The sequence below is a fragment of the Salvelinus fontinalis genome, chromosome 28 (genome assembly GCF_029448725.1).
Source record: "Salvelinus fontinalis isolate EN_2023a chromosome 28, ASM2944872v1, whole genome shotgun sequence".
Lineage (NCBI taxonomy): Eukaryota > Metazoa > Chordata > Actinopteri > Salmoniformes > Salmonidae > Salvelinus > Salvelinus fontinalis.
Genome location: NC_074692.1, coordinates 46,596,852 through 46,615,341, shown reverse-complemented (window position 1 = coordinate 46,615,341; position 18,490 = coordinate 46,596,852). Strand labels below are relative to the sequence as shown.

Genomic DNA, 18,490 nt, shown 5'->3' with positions numbered 1-18,490 from the left:
AGAGGGGAGGCTGAAAGACAGGGGAGAGAGGCCAGACAGACAGCCAAACTGAGAGGTAGGCTGAAAGACGGGGAGGCCAGACAGACAGCCAAACTGAGAGGTAGACTGAAAGACAGGGGAGAGAGGCCAGACAGACAGCCAAACTGAGAGGAAGGCTGAAAGACAGGGAGAGAGGCCAGACAGACAGCGAAACTGAGAGGAAGGCTGAAAGACAGGGAGAGAGGCCAGACAGACAGCCAAACTGAGAGGTAGGCTGAGAGGCAAGCTGAGAGGAAGGCTGAGAGGCAAGCTGAGAGGTAGGCTGAGAGGAAGGCTGAAAGGCCAGTCTGGGCTTTGATGTCCTTCCGCCTGGCTCATTATCACACAAATCAGCCTGTGGGGACAAGGGGACAATACAGTATATCTATCAGCCTGAGGAGGGAGCAGAACAGGCTTTTAGTGTATAGCCTATTTAAAGCCAATCCAGCCACAGTAGATCAGACGTGAGGCGTCCCTGGATCCCTGGCCCAGCCAGCCACTGAGAGGTCAGAGAGACACAGATACAGTATCTCTATGAGAGGAGACGGGAGATATGGAGGCTAGGTTGGGGGTTTATTTCTGTTAAACCTTCAAGGAAAATACCGTTTTGCATTATTTAATGAATGAGGATCATTTTAGCTCTCTAAGTAAGGGTGGAACCCAGAAGACAGCAGGTCTTCAGAGGACTGGCGCTGAGCACCACAGCTAAGTTTAATCCCCTTCAAGGGATAGTTCCCCAAGGGGATAGTACATTATTCCTTAACCTTCACCCTTTGACCTCTGCTGTTGTATAATGACAAGCCTTTGGGTTGGATGTGATTGGCTACGTTTAGGGTTAGGGGTGGGATTTCAACCAGTGACATTGTGTATGGCAACCCTGGCAACCTGCAGGAATAACACCATCCCCCGGACACTGACCTAGTGACTCCTGACCTCTGCTCCTGTACCCTTTGACCTACTGACCTGTCAGACCCCCGGACACTGATCTAGTGACTCCTGACCTCTGCTCCTGTACCCTTAGACCTACTGACCTGTCAGACCCCCGGACACTGACCTAGTGACTCCTGACCTCTGCTCCTGTACCCTTTGACCTACTGACCTGTCAGACCCCCGGACACTGACCTAGCGACTCCTGACCTCTGCTCCTGTACCCTTTGACCTACTGACCTGTCAGACCCCCGGACACTGACCTAGTGACTCCTGACCTCTGCTCCTGTACCCTTTGACCTACTGACCTGTCAGACCCCCGGACACTGATCTAGTGACTCCTGACCTCTGCTCCTGTGCCCTTTGACCTACTGACCTGTCGGAGCCCCGGACACTGATCTAGTGACTCCTGACCTCTGCTCCTGTACCCTTAGACCTACTGACCTGTCAGACTCCCGGACACTGATCTAGTGACTCTTGACCTCTGCTCCTGTACCCTTTGACCTACTGACCTGTCGGACCCCCGGACACTGACCTAGTGACTCCTGACCTCTGCCCTTTGACCTACTGACCTGACGGATGCCCACAGTGTCTAACTGCTGAGGCAGGGAGTGTTTGCGTCCACCTCGTGTCGGTTTCTCCACCATGTCACTCTTCGCCTCTCCATTCTCCACAATCAGCTCGTCATCCTCTCCAACAGACTCCAGACGACTACCGCCCCCTGAAACACAAACCAGGAAGTCTTACTAGCCAATCAGCTCCTCTGAAACACAATACAGGACGTCTCACTATCCAATCGTCTCCTTCCGTCGTCATCGCAGTCCTCACCTGTTGTCCGTGTCCTCACCTGTTGTCCGTGTCCTCACAAAATAACATGGCCACATTACTAACTACTGTCAATGACAGTGGTTCAAACCATAATGGATATCAAATGAAGGACGGCAAGTTCAAACCAGGTATGACATTAGAATGATCCTCCGCCTTTAATCATTTTCAACTGGAGCAAATACCTGTGTAGCATGACTGACTGTGTGATGAACACGCTTCACAACCATCCCTCCCTCTCTCCCTCTCTCTGTTCCTCTCTCCCTCTCTCTGTTCCTCTCTCCCTCTCTCTGTTCCTCTCTTCACAACAAGCCCCAATTACACATCATTAGGGACTAGTCTCTCTCTCCCCCTCTCTCCCTCTCTCTCCCCCTCTCTCTCCCTCTCTCTCTCCCTCTCTCTGTTCCTCTCTCTCCCTCCCTCCCTCCCTCACCTCTGTCTCTCTCTCTCTCTCTCTTCCTCTCTCTCTCCCTCTCTCTGTTCCTCTCTCTCCCTCCCTCCCTCCCTCCCTCCCTCTCTTCCTCTCTCTCTTCACAACCAGCCCCAATTACACATCATTAGGGACTAGTCTCTCCCCCTCTCTGTAGCATGTAGCATGACTGACTGTGTGATGAACACGCTTCACAACCAGCCCCAATTACACATCATTAGGGACTAGTCTCTCCCCCTCTCTGTAGCATGTAGCATGACTGACTGTGTAGCATGACTGACTGTGTGATGAACACGCTTCACAACCAGCCCCAATTACACATCATTAGGGACTAGTCTCTCCCCCTCTCTGTAGCATGTAGCATGACTGACTGTGTGATGAACACGCTTCACAACCATCCCCAATTACACATCATTAGGGACTAGTCTCTCTCCCTCCCTCTCTCCCCTCCCTCCCTCCCTCTCTCTCTCTCTTCCTCTCTCTCTCTCTCTCTCCCTCTCTCTCTCTCTCACTCTCTCTCTCTCCCTCTCTCTGTTCCTCTCTCTCCCTCTCTCTCTCTCCCTCTCCCTCCCCTCCCTCCCTCTCTCTCTCTTCCTCTCTCTCTCCTCTCTCTCTCCCTCTCTCTGTTCCTCTCTCCCTCCCTCCCTCCCTCACCTCTGTCTCTCTCTCTCTCTCTCACACCTCTGTCTCTCTCTCTCTCTCTCTCTCTCCCTCCCTCCCTCCCTCCCCTCCACAGGCCATGTTGTCCTCTCTCTCTCTCCCTCTCACACCTCTGTCTCTCTCTCTCTCTCTCTCTCTCTCTCTCCCTCCCTCCCCTCCACAGGCCCATGTTGTCCTCTCTCTCTCTCTCTCTCTCTCTCTCTCTCTCTCTCCTCCACAGGCCATGTTGTCCTCTCTCTCCCTCCCCTCCACAGGCCCATGTTGTCCTCTCTCTCTCTCTCTCTCCCTCCCCTCCACAGGCCATGTTGTCCTCTCTCTCTCTCTCTCTCCCTCCCCTCCACAGGCCATGTTGTCCTCTCTCTCTCTCTCTCTCCCTCCCCTCCACAGGCCATGTTGTCCTCTCTCTCTCTCCCTCCCCTCCACAGGCCATGTTGTCCTCTCTCTCTCTCTCTCCCTCCCCTCCACAGGCCATGTTGTCCTCTCTCTCTCTCTCCCCAGGCCATGTTGTCCTCTCTCTCTCTCTCCCCAGGCCATGTTGTTCTCTCTCTCTCTCTCTCTCTCTCTCTCTCTCTCTCTCTCTCTCTCTCTCTCTCTCTCTCTCTCTCTCTCTCTCTCTCCTCCACAGGCCATGTTGTCCTCTCTCTCCCTCCCCTCCACAGGCCATGTTGTCCTCTCTCTCTCTCTCTCTCCCTCCCCTCCACAGGCCATGTTGTCCTCTCTCTCTCTCTCTCTCCCTCCCCTCCACAGGCCATGTTGTCCTCTCTCTCTCTCTCTCTCCCTCCCCTCCACAGGCCATGTTGTCCTCTCTCTCTCTCCCTCCCCTCCACAGGCCATGTTGTCCTCTCTCTCTCTCTCTCCCTCCCCTCCACAGGCCATGTTGTCCTCTCTCTCTCTCTCCCCAGGCCATGTTGTCCTCTCTCTCTCTCTCCCCAGGCCATGTTGTTCTCTCTCTCTCTCTCTCTCTCTCTCTCTCTCTCTCTCTCTCTCTCTCTCTCTCTCTCTCTCTCTCTCTCTCTTCCCCCCCCCCCCCCCCCCCCCCCCTACCTTGTGATCTGCTCCTGAACTTCATGGATGTAGGAGAGCGGCAGGTTTCTTTCTGTCCCTCCACCCGGCCTCGGTCCTCTAGCTTCTCCAGATCAGTCAGCTGCAAGAAGGAAACATCACATGATCAATGCTGCATGTCAAGAAACTATCTGAGCCAGCCCAGTACAGCACAATAGTGTGAAAAGTGCAAGTGTGAATCCAATTTGTCAAGTTCTAGACAGCAGAGAGAGATGGAGAAATGTTATGTGAGGATGGATTTGGACTGTAATGCAGAATGGGTTTATATCTAATATTTACAAACAGTACATGGGCTGCCACGAGTTGATAACAGACAACAGGAATCATTTTTCTACCTAATGGTTTCCAGAGGTTTCCAACATGGAGACGGCTAGGTATTTGTTTACTTTCCTCTGACTTGCCAAACACTTGCTGAGAGCAGAAGGAATGTAACACACCACATGTACACGCCTGACCTCACACAGCGAGGGAAAAAGACAAGCTGGAAACACCAGACAGTTGACAGGTCGGTCAGGCTTACAGTTGAAATTCCACAACTCTGGAACTCTAGAATTTAGAACACTCACAAACCAAAATGGAGGAAGTTCTAGCTCTTAGTATAAAACATTTTAAGTGTTTTCCTTAAAGATTTCCCTTAAGGAATCATTTTCCCTTACATTTTTAAGGGTGTTGCATAGAGCCCCTCAATCATTTTCCTTAGGTACAGTGCCTTCATAAAGTATTTATACCCCTGGACTTATTCCACATTGTGTTGTGTTACAGCCTGAATTCAAAAGGGATTAAATATATATGTTTTTCTTCTCATCTACACACATTACCCCCTAATGACATCACAATACCCCCTAATGACATCACAATACCCCCGAATGACATCACAATACCCCCGAATGACATCACAATACCCCCTAATGACATCACAATACCCCCGAATGACATCACAATACCCCCGAATGACATCACAATACCCCCGAATGACATCACAATACCCCCGAATGACATCACAATACCCCCGAATGACATCACAATACCCCCGAATGACATCACAATACCCCCGAATGACATCACAATACCCCCTAAGGACATCACAATACCCCCTAATGACATCACAATACCCCCGAATGACATCACAATACCCCCTAATGACATCACAATACCCCCGAATGACATCACAATACCCCCTAATGACATCACAATACCCCCGAATGACATCACAATACCCCCTAATGACATCACAATACCCCCGAATGACATCACCATACCCCCTAATGACATCACAATACCCCCTAATAACATCACAATACCCCATATTGTCAAAGTGAAAACACATTTTTAGAGATGTTTGCAAATGTATTTAAAATGAAATACAGAAATATCTAATTTACATAAGTATTCACACCCCTGAGTCAATGCATGTTAGAATCACATTTGGAAGCGATTACAGCTGTGAGTCTCTCTGGGTAAATCTGAAGAGGTTTACACACCTGGATTGTGCAATATTTGCACATTATTCTTTTAAAAAATACTTCAAGCTCCGTCAAGTTGGTTGTTGATCATTGCTAGACAGAGATTTTAATGTCTTGCCCATAACTGTAACTGGGTCACTCCGGAACATTCAATGTCGTCTTGATAAGCAACTCCAGTGTAGATTTGGCCTTGTATTTGAGGTTATTGTCCTGCTGAAAGGTGAATTCGTCTCCCAGTTTCTGGTGGAAAGCAGCCCGAACCATGTTTTCCTCTAGGATTTTGCCTGTGTTTAGCTCTATTCAGTTACTTTTTATCCTAAAAAAAACTCCGTAGTCCATGCCAATGACAAGCATACCCATAACATGATGCAGCCACCACCGTGCTTGAAGATATGAAGAGTGGTACTCAGAGATGTATTGGACTGGCCCAAAACATAACTCTTTGCATTCAGGACAAAAAGTAAATTTCTGTGCCACATACTTTGCAGTTTTACTTTAGTAACTTGTTGGAATAGTTTTATTCAATACAGGATTCCTTCTTTTCACTCTGTCAATTTGGTTGCTATAGTGGAGTAACTACAATGCTGTTGATCATCCTCAGTTTTCTCCTATCACAGCCATTAAACTCTGTAACTGTTTTAAAGTCACCATTGGCCTCATGGTGAAATCTCTGAGCAGTTTCCTTCCTCTCCGGCAACTGAGTTAGGATGGACGCCTGTATCTTTGTAGTGACTGGGTGAATTGATACACCATCCAAAGTGTAATTGAATATCCCTTTGACCATGTTGAAGTTATTAATGTCTGCTTTTTATTTCCTACCCATCTACCAATAGGAGCCCTTCTTTGCAAGACATTAGAAAAACCTCCCTGGTCCCTGTGGTTAAATTTGTGTTTGAAATTCACTGCTCGACTGAGGGATCTTACAGTCAAGTGAATGTGTGGGGGTACAGAAATTAGATAGTCATTCAAAAATCATGTTAAACACTATTATTGTGCACACAGTGAGTCCATGCAACTTATGTGACTTGTTAAGTGTAACGGATGTGAAATGGCTAGCTAGTTAGCGGGTACGCGCTAATAGCGTTTCAATCAGTTACGTCACTTGCTCTGAAACCTAGAAGTAGTGTTGCCCCTTGCTCTGAAAGGGACGCGGCTTTTGTGGAGCGATGGGTAACGACGCTTCGTGGGTGACTGTTGTTGATGTGTGCAGAGGGTCCCTGGTTCGCGCCCGGGTCGGGGCGACAGGACGGTCTAAAGTTATACTGTTACATAAGCACATTTTTACTCTTGACCATATTTAGGCTTGCCATCGCAAAGGGGTTGAATACTTATTTGACTCAAGAAATTTTAGCTTTTCATTTTAAATTCATTTGTAAAAATGTCTAAAAACATTATTTCACTTTGACACACATAATCTCAATTTAATCTATTTTAAATTCAAGCTGTAACATAACAAAATGTGGTCAAGTGTTGTGAAAACTTTATGAAAAACTGGAAGGAGCACAGCATGATACAGCATGATGGTGAATTAAAAGGAAGAGTTGGAAAAGCAGAAACAAAGTGTTTGCCCCTCTGGACCACCGTAAGCAGATGGTCAACCGTTTCATGGACAGATCTTTCAGCTCAACAACCGTTTCATGGACAGATCTTTCAGCTCAACAACCGTTTCATGGACAGATCTTTCAGCTCAACAACCGTTTCATGGACAGATCTTTCAGCTCAACAACCGTTTCATGGACAGATCTTTCAGCTCAACAACCGTTTCATGGACAGATCTTTCAGCTCAACAACCGTTTCATGGACAGATCTTTCAGCTCAACAACCGTTTCATGGACAGATCTTTCAGCTCAACAACCGTTTCATGGACAGATCTTTCAGCTCAACAACCGTTTCATGGACAGATCTTTCAGCTCAACAACCGTTTCATTGACAGATCTTTCAGCTTCTCCCTTTGCAATTGGATCCTGGACTTCCTAACGGGCCGCCCTAAGGTGGTGAGGGTAGGTAGCAACACATCTGCCACGCTTATCCTCAACACTGGAGCCCCTCAGGGGTGCGTGCTTAGTCCCATCCTGTACTCCCTGTTCACCCACGACTGCATGGACAAGCATGACTCCAACACCATCATTAAGTTTGCAGACGACACAACAGTGGTAGGCCTGATCACCAACAACGACGAGACAGCCTATAGGGAGGAGGTCAGAGACCTGGCCGGGTGGTGCCAGAATAACAACCTATCCCTCAACGTAACCAAGACTAAGGAGATGATTGTGGACTACAGGAAAAGGAGCACCGATCATGCCCCCATTCTCATCAACGGGGCTGTAGTGGAGCAGGTTGAGAGCTTCAAGTTCCTTGGTGTCCACATCACCAACAAACTAGAATGGTCCAAACACACCAAGACAGTCGGGAAGAGGGCAGGACAAAACCTTTTCCCCCTCAGGAGACTGAAAAGATTTGGTATGGGTCCTCAGATCCTCAAAAGGTTCTACAGCTGCAACATTGAGAGCATCCTGACTGGTTGCATCACTGCCTGGTACGGCAACTTCTCGGCCTCCGACCGCAAGGCACTACAGTGTGTACGGCCCAGTACATCACTGGGGCTAAGCCTGCCTGCCATCCAGCACCTCTACACCAGGCGGTGTCAGAGGAAGGTCCTAAAAAGTGTCAAAGACCCCAGGCCCAACAGTCATAGACTGTTCTCTTTACTACCGCATGGCAAGCAGTACCGGAATGCCAAGTCTAGGACAAAAAGGCTTCTCAACAGTTTTTAGGTCATCAAATGCCTACCCGGACTATTTGCGTTGTGCATACATAGTCACTTTAACCTGTTGAGGATGGGGGCGCTGTTGTGACTATTTATGCTAATTGGGTAATTTTTGAAACGGCTTCCCACAAAATCCTTGATCGTACAATATGCATATTATTATTATTATTGGATAGAAAACAGTCTAAAGTTTCTATAGGAGTTGAAATTGTGTCTCTAAGTGGAACAGAGCCCATTCTACAGCAATTTCCCTGACATGGAGTCAGATTTCAGAAATGTTGGCCACTGTTCTGGAGTCAGTTAAAAGGGCACTGTTATTGCTATGACTATACGGACACTGCTTACGTCTTCCCCTGGATGCCTTTACGTGATGACGATTTCAATGGGGTCGATTGCGCGTTCACAGGCCCTATAAATTAAAAAACCCTGTAGCTAGCAAGTCTTTTCTTGGTGCGTAACGCGCGTGGAGGACACCGACCCGCTCCTGTTCCAAGCGTTAGTTTAGCCTGTTATATTTCTCCGGTCATCTTTTTACTCGTTATAGGAGTTAAAAACATCATAAGGTAGTTAATTTAAAGCGTTTTATAGCAATTTATATCCGTTTAGTGCGATTTTGGGACATTTATTTTTGAAACGATGTGAATAGCTGGGCACGCTTTTCAGTTCATCCCGAACGCAGTTGGCATTTCCACATTGCAAGAGGACAGCTTTCCACCAAAAGACGATTACTCCCAAGAAAGGATCCTTTGCCCAAGATACTGATGGAAGAACAGCTCAAAGTAGGACATTTTTATTATGATAAATCGTGTTTCTGTCGAAAAATGTTAGTGGCTTAGGACGCCATGTTTTTTGACGTAGCTTCGCTTGGCGCAAACTGTATTGAAAAGTAAGGATAATTTAAAAAATGTAATTCCGCAATTGTATTAAGAATTAAATTGTCTATCAATCCCTGTCCACCCTATATTTTGTCACGTTTATGAGTATTTATGTATAAGAGTAGATCACTGTCTAAGTGGCGCAAGGACATTTTCTGACCAGCTGAGCTACATTTCACATTGTCTAACCATGATTTTGGTGGCTAAATATAAACATTTTCGATCAAACTCTATATGGATTGTGTAATATGATGTTACAGGAGTGTCATCGGAAGAATTCTGAGAAGGTTAGTGAAAAAATTAATATCTTTTGGCGATGTTGACTTTTATCGCTCACTTTGGCTAGAATCAATGCTGGGCTGCTATGTGCTATGTGCTATGCTAATATAACGATTTATTGTGTTTTCGCTGTAAGACACTTAGAAAATCTGAAATATTGTCTGTATTCACAGGATCTGTGTCTTTCGATTAGTGTATGCTGTGTATTTTTACGAAATGTTTGATGATTAGTAGTTAGGTAAACACGTTGCTCATTGTAATTATTCTAGTCCATTTGTGACGGTGGGTGCAATTGTAACCTATGCCATCTACCTGAAATATGCACTTTTTTCTAACAAAACCTATCCCATACCATAAATATGTTATCAGACTGTCATCTGATGAGTTTTTTTGTTGGTTAGGGGCTATAAATATCTTAGTTTAGCCGAATTGGTGATAGCTACTGGTGTTGGTGGACAAATAAAAGATGGTGGATTATGCTAATGTGTTTTTAGGTAATAGATGTACATCTTTACATATTGTGTCTTCCCTGTAAAACATTTTAAAAATCGGACATGTTGACTGGATTCACAAGATCTGTGTCTTTCATTAGCTGTATTGGACTTTAATGTTAATGTTTAATGTTAAATATTTTAAAAAAATATTTTTTTTGAATTTCGCGGCTCTGCCTTTTCAGTGGGGGTGGGGGGGGTGTGCCGCTAGCGGCACGCCCATCCTAGACAGGTTTAACCATATCTCCATGTACACAATCAGCCCAACTAACCGGTGCCTTGCTACTGCTACTGTTATAGCCTCGCTACTGTATGTAGCCTGGCGACTGTTATTTTTCCACCGTCTTTTTACAGTTTTTTTTATTTCTGTACTTACCTATTGTTCACCTCATACCTTTTAGAAATTGCACTGTTGGTTAGAGCCTGTAAGTAGCGTTTCACTGTAAGGTCTACACCTGTTGTATTTGGCGCACGTGACAAATAAACTTTGATTTGATTTCTACACCAGTTTCATTGACAGATCTTTCAGTTCACAGCTTCTACAACCACTTAATTGACAGGTCTTTCAGTTCACAGCTTCTACAACCATTTAATTGACAGGTCTTTCAGTTCACAGCTTCTACAACCATTTTATTGACAGGTCTTTCAGTTCACAGCTTCTACAACCATTTTATTGACAGGTCTTTCAGTTCACAGCTTCTACAACCATTTTATTGACAGGTCTTTCAGTTCACAGCTTCTACAACCATTTTATTGACAGGTCTTTCAGTTCGTGGGCTTCTACAACCATTTAATTGACAGGTCTTTCAGTTCACAGCTTCTACAACCATTTAATTGACAGATCTTTCAACTTCTACAACCGTTTCTGAACCTAACCGTCTAGTTCTCAGACAGTATTTCTGGGGGAACTCGTGTTGATCTAGGCTTCAGCCTATTGGGGGGGTTGGAGGGTTATGTTTCAGGCCTACCCAGGCGTTGACATACTGAGGTACTTATACAGCTACCGGAGTTCCACAAACACACAACCTCCATGTCGGGCGCTTTATCTAAATGAGTTGCTCATTTTAGCTGCTCAGACTTTTCTACCTGTATGGGAACTGGAAGTACAGCTAAACAGAAGGAAAGAAATCCCCCCACTGAGACACGGCCCATTTGGAAAAAATGTTATTGATCATAAATGTTGTTTTTCTCAGTTGACACAGAAAATTATGTCTTGAGTTCTGAGAATCTGGTTTAATCTTGAGTTAAGTGTCTTTGTTTACAACATATCCTGAAGTGGAGTATCTCAATAAGTTGAATTTAGTTATTTATGTAGATAAACAGAGACTAATATTCAATGGGGTCTATAATTTTTGGCACCCACGATAAATAATACAATCATACAAATACTGCGCTATATTTTATAAAAAATGTGAAAATGTATCATTTTATACTAATACAATTGCTCAGAGAACAATATTTTGTATAACAAGTAATACAAATATAAAAAATATGGGATAAAAATGATTGGATCCCCTGTTGTCAATACTAGAACCCTCCCCTGTTGTCAATACTCTAGAACCCTCCCCTGTTGTCAATACTCTAGAACCCTCCCCTGTTGTCAATACTCTAGAACTCTCTCCTGTTGTCAACACTCTAGAACCCTGCCCTGATTTGAATATTCTAGAACCCTCCCGTGTTGCCAATACTCTAGAACCCTCCCCTGTTGCCAATACTCTAGCATCCTCCCATGTTGTCAATACTCTAGAACCCTCCCCTGTTGTCAACACTCTAGAACCCTGCCCTGTTTTGAATATTCTAGAACCCTCCCATGTTGCCAATACTCTAGAACCCTCCCCTGTTATCAATACTCTAGAACCCTCCCCTGTTGTCAATACTCTTATCTCTGCAGCACTCCACAAACCGGGCCTTAATGGTAGAATGGCCAGACAGAAGCCACTCCTCAGTAAAAGGCACATGACAGCCCGCTTGGAGTTTCCTTAAAGGCACCTAAAGACTCTCAGACCATGAGAAACAAGATTCTTTGGTCTGATGAAACCAAGATTGAATAATTTGTCTTGAATGCCAAGAGTCAAGTCTGGAGGAAACCTGGCACCATCCCTACGGTGAAGCATGCTGTTGGCAACTTGAGAGGATCTGCAGAGAAGAATGTGAGAAACTCCCCAAATAAAGGTATGCCAAGCTTGTAGCGTCATACCCAAGAATACTCAAGGCTGTAATCGCTGCCATAGGTGCTTCAACAAAGTACTGAGGAAAGAGTCAGAATACTTATACAAATGGGGTATTGTGATGTCGTTATGGGGTATTGTGATGTCATTATGGGGTATTGTGATGTCATTATGGGGTATTGTGATGCCATTATGGGGTATTGTGATGCCATTATGGGGTATTGTGTGTAGATTGATGGGGATATCTTTATTTTTTATCCATTTTAGAATAAGGCTGTGACATAACTCCTACAGCTCCTATATTAATTCCGCTGTTCACCAACACAGTCATCTGTTAACAGCCTGAGTATGAGCTGTATGATCTCCTACACCCCTGAAAGTTCCGACAGCTCATACAGCTCCTACAGCTCATACTCCTACAGCTCCTACAGCTCATACTCCTACAGCTCATACTCCTACAGCTCCTACAGCTCATACTCCTACAGCTCCTACAGCTCCTTCTCCTACAGCTCCTACAGCTTCTACAGCTCATACTCCTACAGCTCCTACAGCTTCTACAGCTCATACTCCTACAGCTCCTACAGCTTCTACAGCTCATACTCCTACAGCTCCTACAGCTCATACTCCTACAGCTCCTACAGCTCCTACAGCTCCTACAGCTCATACAGTTCATTCAGCTCATACAGCTTCTACAGCTTCTACAGCTCCTACAGCTCATACTCCTACAGCTCATACTTCTACAGCTCCTTCTCCTACAGCTCCTACAGCTTCTACAGCTCATACTCCTACAGCTCCTACAGCTTCTACAGCTCATACTCCTACAGCTCCTACAGCTTCTACAGCTCATACTCCTACAGCTCCTATAGCTCATACTCCTACAGCTCATACAGCTTCTACAGCTCATACTCCTACAGCTCCTACAGCTCAAACTCCTTCAGCTCATACAGCTCATACAGCTTCTACAGCTCCTACAACTCCTACAGCTCCTAGAATTCATAAAGCTTCTACATCTCCTAGAATTCATACAGCTCCTAGAATTCATACATCTCCTTCAGCTCATACAGCTCATACAGCTTCTACAGCTCATACTCCTACAGCTCCTACAGCTCCTACAGCTCATTCAGCTCATACAGCTCCTACAGCTCATTCAGCTCATACAGCTCCTACAGCTCATTCAGCTCATACAGCTCCTACAGCTCATTCAGCTCATTCAGCTCCTACAGCTCATACAGCTCCTACAGCTCCTAGAATTCATACATCTCCTACAGCTCCTACAGCTCATTCAGCTCATACAGCTCCTACAGCTCATTCAGCTCATACAGCTCCTACAGCTCATACAGCTCCTAGAATTCATACAGCTCCTACAGCTCCTAGAGTTCATACAGCTCCTACAGCTCCTAGAGTTCATACAGCTCCTACAGCTCCTATATTAATTCCGCTGTTCACCAACACAGTCATCTGTTTACAGCCTGAGTATGAGCTGTATGATCTCCTACACCCCCGAAAGTTCCGACAGCTCATACAGCTCCTACAGCTCATACTCCTACAGCTCCTACAGCTCATACTCCTACAGCTCCTATAGCTCATACTCCTACAGCTCATACTCCTACAGCTCATACTCCTACAGCTCCTATAGCTCATACTCCTACAGCTCATACTCCTACAGCTCATACTCCTACAGCTCATACAGCTTCTACAGCTCATACTCCTACAGCTCCTATAGCTCATACTCCTACAGCTCCTACAGCTCCTACAGCTCATACAGCTCATACAGCTTCTACAGCTTCTACAGCTCATACTCCTACAGCTCATACTCCTACAGCTCATACAGCTTCTACAGCTCATACTCCTACAGCTCCTATAGCTCATACTCCTACAGCTCATACAGCTTCTACAGCTCATACTCCTACAGCTCCTACAGCTCATACTCCTTCAGCTCATACAGCTCCTACAGCTTCTAAAGCTCATACTCCTACAGCTCCTAAAGCTCCTTCAGCTCATACAGCTCCTACAGCTTCTAAAGCTCATACTCCTACAGCTCCTAAAGCTCCTACAGCTCATACAGCTCCTACAGCTCCTAGAATTCATACATCTCCTACAGCTCCTACAGCTCATTCAGCTCATACAGCTCATACAGCTCCTACAGCTCCTAGAATTCATACATCTCCTACAGCTCCTACAGCTCATTCAGCTCATTCAGCTCATACAGCTCCTACAGCTCATACAGCTCATACAGCTAATACAGTTCATACAGCTCCTAGAGTTCATACAGTTCATACAGCTCATACAGCTCCTACAGCTACTAGAGCTCATACAGCTCATACAGCTCCTACAGCTCATACAGTTCATACAGCTCCTAGAGTTCATACAGTTCATACAGTTCATACAGCTCCTACAGCTACTAGAGCTCATACAGCTCATACAGCTCCTAGAGTTCATACAGCTCCTAGAGTTCATACAGTTCATACAGCTCCTAGAGCTCATACAGCTCATACAGCTCCTACAACTCCTACAGCTCCTACAGCTCCTAGAATTCATACATCTCCTACAGCTCCTACAGCTCATTCAGCTCATACAGCTCCTACAGCTCCTAGAATTCATACATCTCCTACAGCTCCTACAGCTCCTACAGCTCATACAGCTCCTACAGCTCCTACAGCTCATACAGCTCCTACAGTTCATACAGTTCATACAGCTCCTAGAGTTCATACAGCTCCTACAGCTCCTAGAGTTCATACAGCTCCTACAGCTCCTAGAGTTCATACAGCTCCTACAGCTCATAGAGTTCATACAGTTCATACAGCTCCTACAGCTCCTAGAATTCATACAGCTCCTACAGCTCCTACAGCTCCTACAGCTCCTAGAGTTCATACATCTCCTACAGCTCCTAGAGTTCATACAGCTCATACAGCTCCTAGAATTCATACATCTCCTACAGCTCCTAGAGTTCATACAGTTCATACTCCTACAGCTCATACAGCTCATACAGTTCATACAGTTCATACAGCTCCTAGAGTTCATACAGCTCCTACAGCTCCTAGAGTTCATACAGTTCATACAGCTCCTACAGCTCCTAGAGTTCATACAGCTCCTACAGCTCCTAGAGTTCACACAGTTCATACAGCTCCTAGAGTTCATACAGCTCCTACAGCTCCTAGAGTTCATACAGTTCATACAGCTCCTAGAGTTCATACAGCTCCTACAGCTCCTACAGCTCCTAGAGTTCATACAGCTCCTACAGCTCCTACAGCCCCTACAGCTCATACAGCTCATACAGCTTGCACAGATCTCTGAAACCCTCCAAATGAGAACCAAAATATACATTCAGAACCCAGCCTCATTGCCTTTGGCAAGCTACTCCACAGACAGAGAGGAGGACACAGGGAAGGTGACAGACAGACAGACAGACAGACAGACAGACAGACAGACAGACAGACAGACAGACAGACAGACAGAAAGGCAGACAGGAAGGCAGACAGACAGACAGACAGACAGACAGACAGACAGACAGACAGACAGACAGACAGACAGGAAGGCAGAAAGAGAGAGAGAGGGAGACATATTTGAGAGGAAAAGAAAGACAGCCATGAAAGGGTTGGAAAAAGGATACAAAAGGAGGAAGGAATGTAATGCCACTTTTACTTGTTAGTTTCTAGGAAGAGATTGTTGACTTTGTTTACTGACGCGCGTATGCGTGTGTGTGTGTGTGTGTGTGTGTGTGTGTGTGTCAGATGAAGCATGGCCTGCTGGAGGCCAGGTCCTGTGTGGGGCGACACGACGTCTAGGGTCCAGAGAAGAGACGGGTCAGTGACCATGCAGCCCACAGCATTACTGGACTTAACTGACTAAATCTCTTTAAAACCCCATCTCTCTCTCTGGCCTCTCTCTTTTTATCTTTCACTGTCCTCTTCTCAAAAGCTTTCTCCTCTTCCCCTCTGCCGTCTCTCTATTTATTGTCGCTCTTTCGCTCTTTTCTCCATTCCGTTCTGGTACCTCTCTCTCCCTCCCTCTCATCTTGGTCTTCCTGTAGTGGAACAGAGAGAGTTGAGACAAACTGCCCTCTCATCTTGGTCTTCCTGTAACGGAACAGAGAGAGTTGAGACAAACTGCCCTCTCATCTTGGTCTTCCTGTAACGGAACAGAGAGAGTTGAGACAAACTGCCCTCTCATCTTGGTCTTCCTGTAGTGGAACAGAGAGAGTTGAGACAAACTGCCCTCTCATCTTGGTCTTCCTGTAACGGAACAGAGAGAGTTGAGACAAAGTGCCCTCTCTTCTTGGTCTTCCTGTAGTGGAACAGAGAGATTTGAGACAAACTGTCCTCTCATCTTGGTCTTCCTGTAACGGAACAGAGAGAGTTGAGACAAACTGCCCTCTCATCTTGGTCTTCCTGTAACGGAACAGAGAGAGTTGAGACAAAGTGCCCTCTCATCTTGGTCTTCCTGTAGTGGAACAGAGAGAGTTGAGACAAACTGTCCTCTCATCTTGGTCTTCCTGTAACGGAACAGAGAGAGTTGAGACAAAGTGCCCTCTCATCTTGGTCTTCCTGTAGTGGAACAGAGAGAGTTGAGACAAACTGTCCTCTCATCTTGGTCTTCCTGTAGTGGAACAGAGAGAGTTGAGACAAACTGTCCTCTCATCTTGGTCTTCCTGTAACGGAACAGAGAGAGTTGAGACAAACTGCCCTCTCATCTTGGTCTTCCTGTAACGGAACAGAGAGAGTTGAGACAAACTGCCCTCTCATCTTGGTCTTCCTGTAGTGGAACAGAGAGAGTTGAGACAAACTGTCCTCTCATCTTGGTCTTCCTGTAACGGAACAGAGAGAGTTGAGACAAACTGCCCTCTCATCTTGGTCTTCTGTACAGCACTTTGTGACATCAGTTGATGTAAAAAGGGCTTTATAAATACATTTGATTGATTGATTCCTGTAATGGAACATATAGAGTTTGTCTTTGTCCCCTCCTCTCCTTCTCTCCTCTCCTCTCCTCTCCGATTGAAACTGTCTGACCACAGTGTAAAACTCACTATCTTCTCTACCATGTCAACTGTGATTCAGAGTGCCACTAACGTCCTCACTAATCAGGTCATTGAGATATACTGTAACTCTACCATGTCAACTGTGATTCAGAGAGCCACTAACGTCCTCACTAACCAGGTCATTGAGATATACTGTAACTCTATATTCAACTGTGATTCAGAGAGCCACTAACGTCCTCACTAACCAGGTCATTGAGATATACTGTAACTCTATATTCAACTGTGATTCAGAGTGCCACTAACGTCCTCACTAACCAGGTCAATGAGATATACTGTAACTACCATGTCAACTGTGATTCAGAGAGCCACTAACGTCCTCACTAACCAGGTCATACTGTAACTCTATATTCAACTGTGATTCAGAGAGCCACTAACGTCCTCACTAACCAGGTCATACTGTAACTCTATATTCAACTGTGATTCAGAGAGCCACTAACGTCCTCACTAACCAGGTCATTGAGATATACTGTAACTCTATATTCAACTGTGATTCAGAGAGCCACTAACGTCCTCACTAACCAGGTCATTGAGATATACTGTAACTCTATATTCAACTGTGATTCAGAGTGCCACTAATGTCCTCTCTAACCACGTTTTTTGGAGGGGCAAAAATGCCTTCTGGAACATGTGAACTTGCATGTGCTTTAATAACAAACGCACTTCTGTGTTCCAATGGCACATTGTGTTAGCTAATCCAAGTTAATCATTTTAAAAGGCTAATTGATCATTAGAAAACCCTTTTGCAATTATGTTAGCAAAGCTGAAAAACGTTGTTCTGATTGAAGAAGCAATAAAACTGGCCTTCTTTAGTCTAGTTGAGTATGAAATGAAGGGGTGGCAGGTAGCCTCGTAGTTTGAGTGTTGGGCCAGGAACCGAAAGATTGCTAGATTGAATCCCCGAGTTGACAAGGTAGAAATCTGTCGTTTTGACACTGAACAAGGCAGTTAACCCACTGTTCCTAGGCTGTCATTGTAAATAAGAATTTGTTCTTAACTTCTCTAGGATAGGAGCAGCATTTTCACGTTTGGATGAAAAGCGTGCCCAGAGTAAACGGCCTCGTACTCAGTCCCACATGCTAATATATTCATATTATTAGTAGTATCGGATAGAAAACACTCTGAAGTTTCTAAAACTGTTTGAATCATGTCTGTGAGTATAACAGAACCTATTTTGCAGGCAAAACCCCGAGGACAAACCATTCCGATAAAAAAAAAAAAATTGGGGTCACTCTCTTTTCAATGGGATTTCATTGGGAATCCAGATTTCTAAGGGACCTTCCTGCAGTTCCTATCGCTTCCACTGGATGTCACCAGTCTTTAGAAATTGGTTGAGGTTTTTCCTTTTAGAAATGAAGAAGTAGCCATGTTCAGAATGAGGCTCCAGTGAAGTGTACTGTTTGTTAGAGGCGCGTGACCAGAAAGCATGCTACACATTGTTTTCCTCCGGTATTAAACACAGATCATCCCGTCTTCAATTTTATCGATTATTT

The 18,490-nt window shown here is 45.4% G+C and overlaps 1 protein-coding gene across 1 annotated transcript in view; it reads right to left on the bottom strand.

The window, feature by feature from the left end:
• The window catches only part of LOC129825794 (PDZ domain-containing protein 2-like), a 188,907-nt gene that overhangs the window by 5,818 nt on the left and 164,599 nt on the right, over positions 1–18,490 (bottom strand). Inside the window, exons 7-8 of the mRNA XM_055885936.1 lie at positions 3,905–4,004; positions 1,518–1,666 (exon numbers count right to left, since the gene is read on the bottom strand). Coding sequence (XP_055741911.1) covers positions 1,518–1,666; positions 3,905–4,004 — 249 coding nt within the window. The remainder of the gene's footprint in view (positions 1–1,517; positions 1,667–3,904; positions 4,005–18,490) is intronic.